At 52.7% G+C, this 975-nt stretch overlaps 1 protein-coding gene across 1 annotated transcript in view; it reads right to left on the bottom strand.

Annotated features, from left to right (window-relative positions):
• LOC119585744 overlaps positions 1-967 on the bottom strand; it is a gene marked incomplete at its 5' end in the record, with an annotated part of 12,123 nt that extends 11,156 nt beyond the window's left edge. Inside the window, 2 exon segments of the mRNA XM_037934451.1 lie at positions 95-247; positions 754-967. Coding sequence (XP_037790379.1) covers positions 95-247; positions 754-967 — 367 coding nt within the window.
• Between the last annotated feature and the right edge of the window lie 8 nt (positions 968-975).

Genomic DNA, 975 nt, shown 5'->3' with positions numbered 1-975 from the left:
CATTACCCACGACTACATTCTGCACAATTACAAACATTTACTCACACACACACTGAGTCATAAGAACCTCGGGAGATCCTTGATTTGCCCTTACCGTCAATTCCGTCCCTCCCGCTGTAGCCCTTCTCGCCGTTCCTGCCAGGGATGCCATCTACCCCCGGGATGCCGTTGAGCCCATTCCTTCCCGGGATTCCATCTAGACCCGGCTCACCTGGAAGCCCATCCCGGCCGTCCATTCCTGGTCTACCTGGAAGGGGGGAGGGGGAGAGAGAAGGGGAGAGCATCAAATATCCTGCTGGGACCCATTACTGCCGCTTAGATTTGGGTAGGGGAAGGGGGAGGAGGGGAAGGGGGTTTTGAGCGGCTTGCTAATTCATCAGTGCCTGTTGGCGCGACAGAAGTCTACGGGGACATTTTGCCGCATTTCACTATATGGAATGGATTTTCTCGAAGGTGAGTTGCTTTGCTACGTTATCTATATAAGAATGTAAATATATATTTTTTATCTTTAAATTACACCAAAAAAAGATATTCTAATAAAGTGAAGATTTTACAATCAAAAGTAAGGGTTCGCCATGTCTATTATAAAAGATACAGTACATTTACAAGAAGAACTTCACTTGCGGGAGAGAAAGCATACTGTGAAAAAACAAGACAATGAAGCATACATATCCGTAATACAAAAGCATAATACACCTCGATGACCGCACAAACAACTCATAACCACACGCCGCGTACCCACAGCCGCCTTACCTTTGTCTCCCTTCTCGCCCTTGGGCCCTGTGATGCCTGGGTTCCCGGGGAAGCCCCTCTCCCCCCGTGGCCCCATGGGTCCTGCAAGGCCCGGGAGGCCGCGGTCGCCCCGCTCGCCGTCGCTGCCGGGCTCGCCGGGGGGCCCCTCTGGTCCGTCGGGGCCTGGAGGGCACGAGGCTCGCGTCCTGCTGCAGAACTCCTGGATGGTGTTGTACTGGGGGC

This window comes from Penaeus monodon, chromosome 20 (genome assembly GCF_015228065.2).
Source record: "Penaeus monodon isolate SGIC_2016 chromosome 20, NSTDA_Pmon_1, whole genome shotgun sequence".
NCBI lineage: Eukaryota > Metazoa > Arthropoda > Malacostraca > Decapoda > Penaeidae > Penaeus > Penaeus monodon.
The sequence above is the reverse complement of the archived record's forward strand: the minus strand, read 5'-3'. Positions and strand labels throughout refer to the sequence as shown.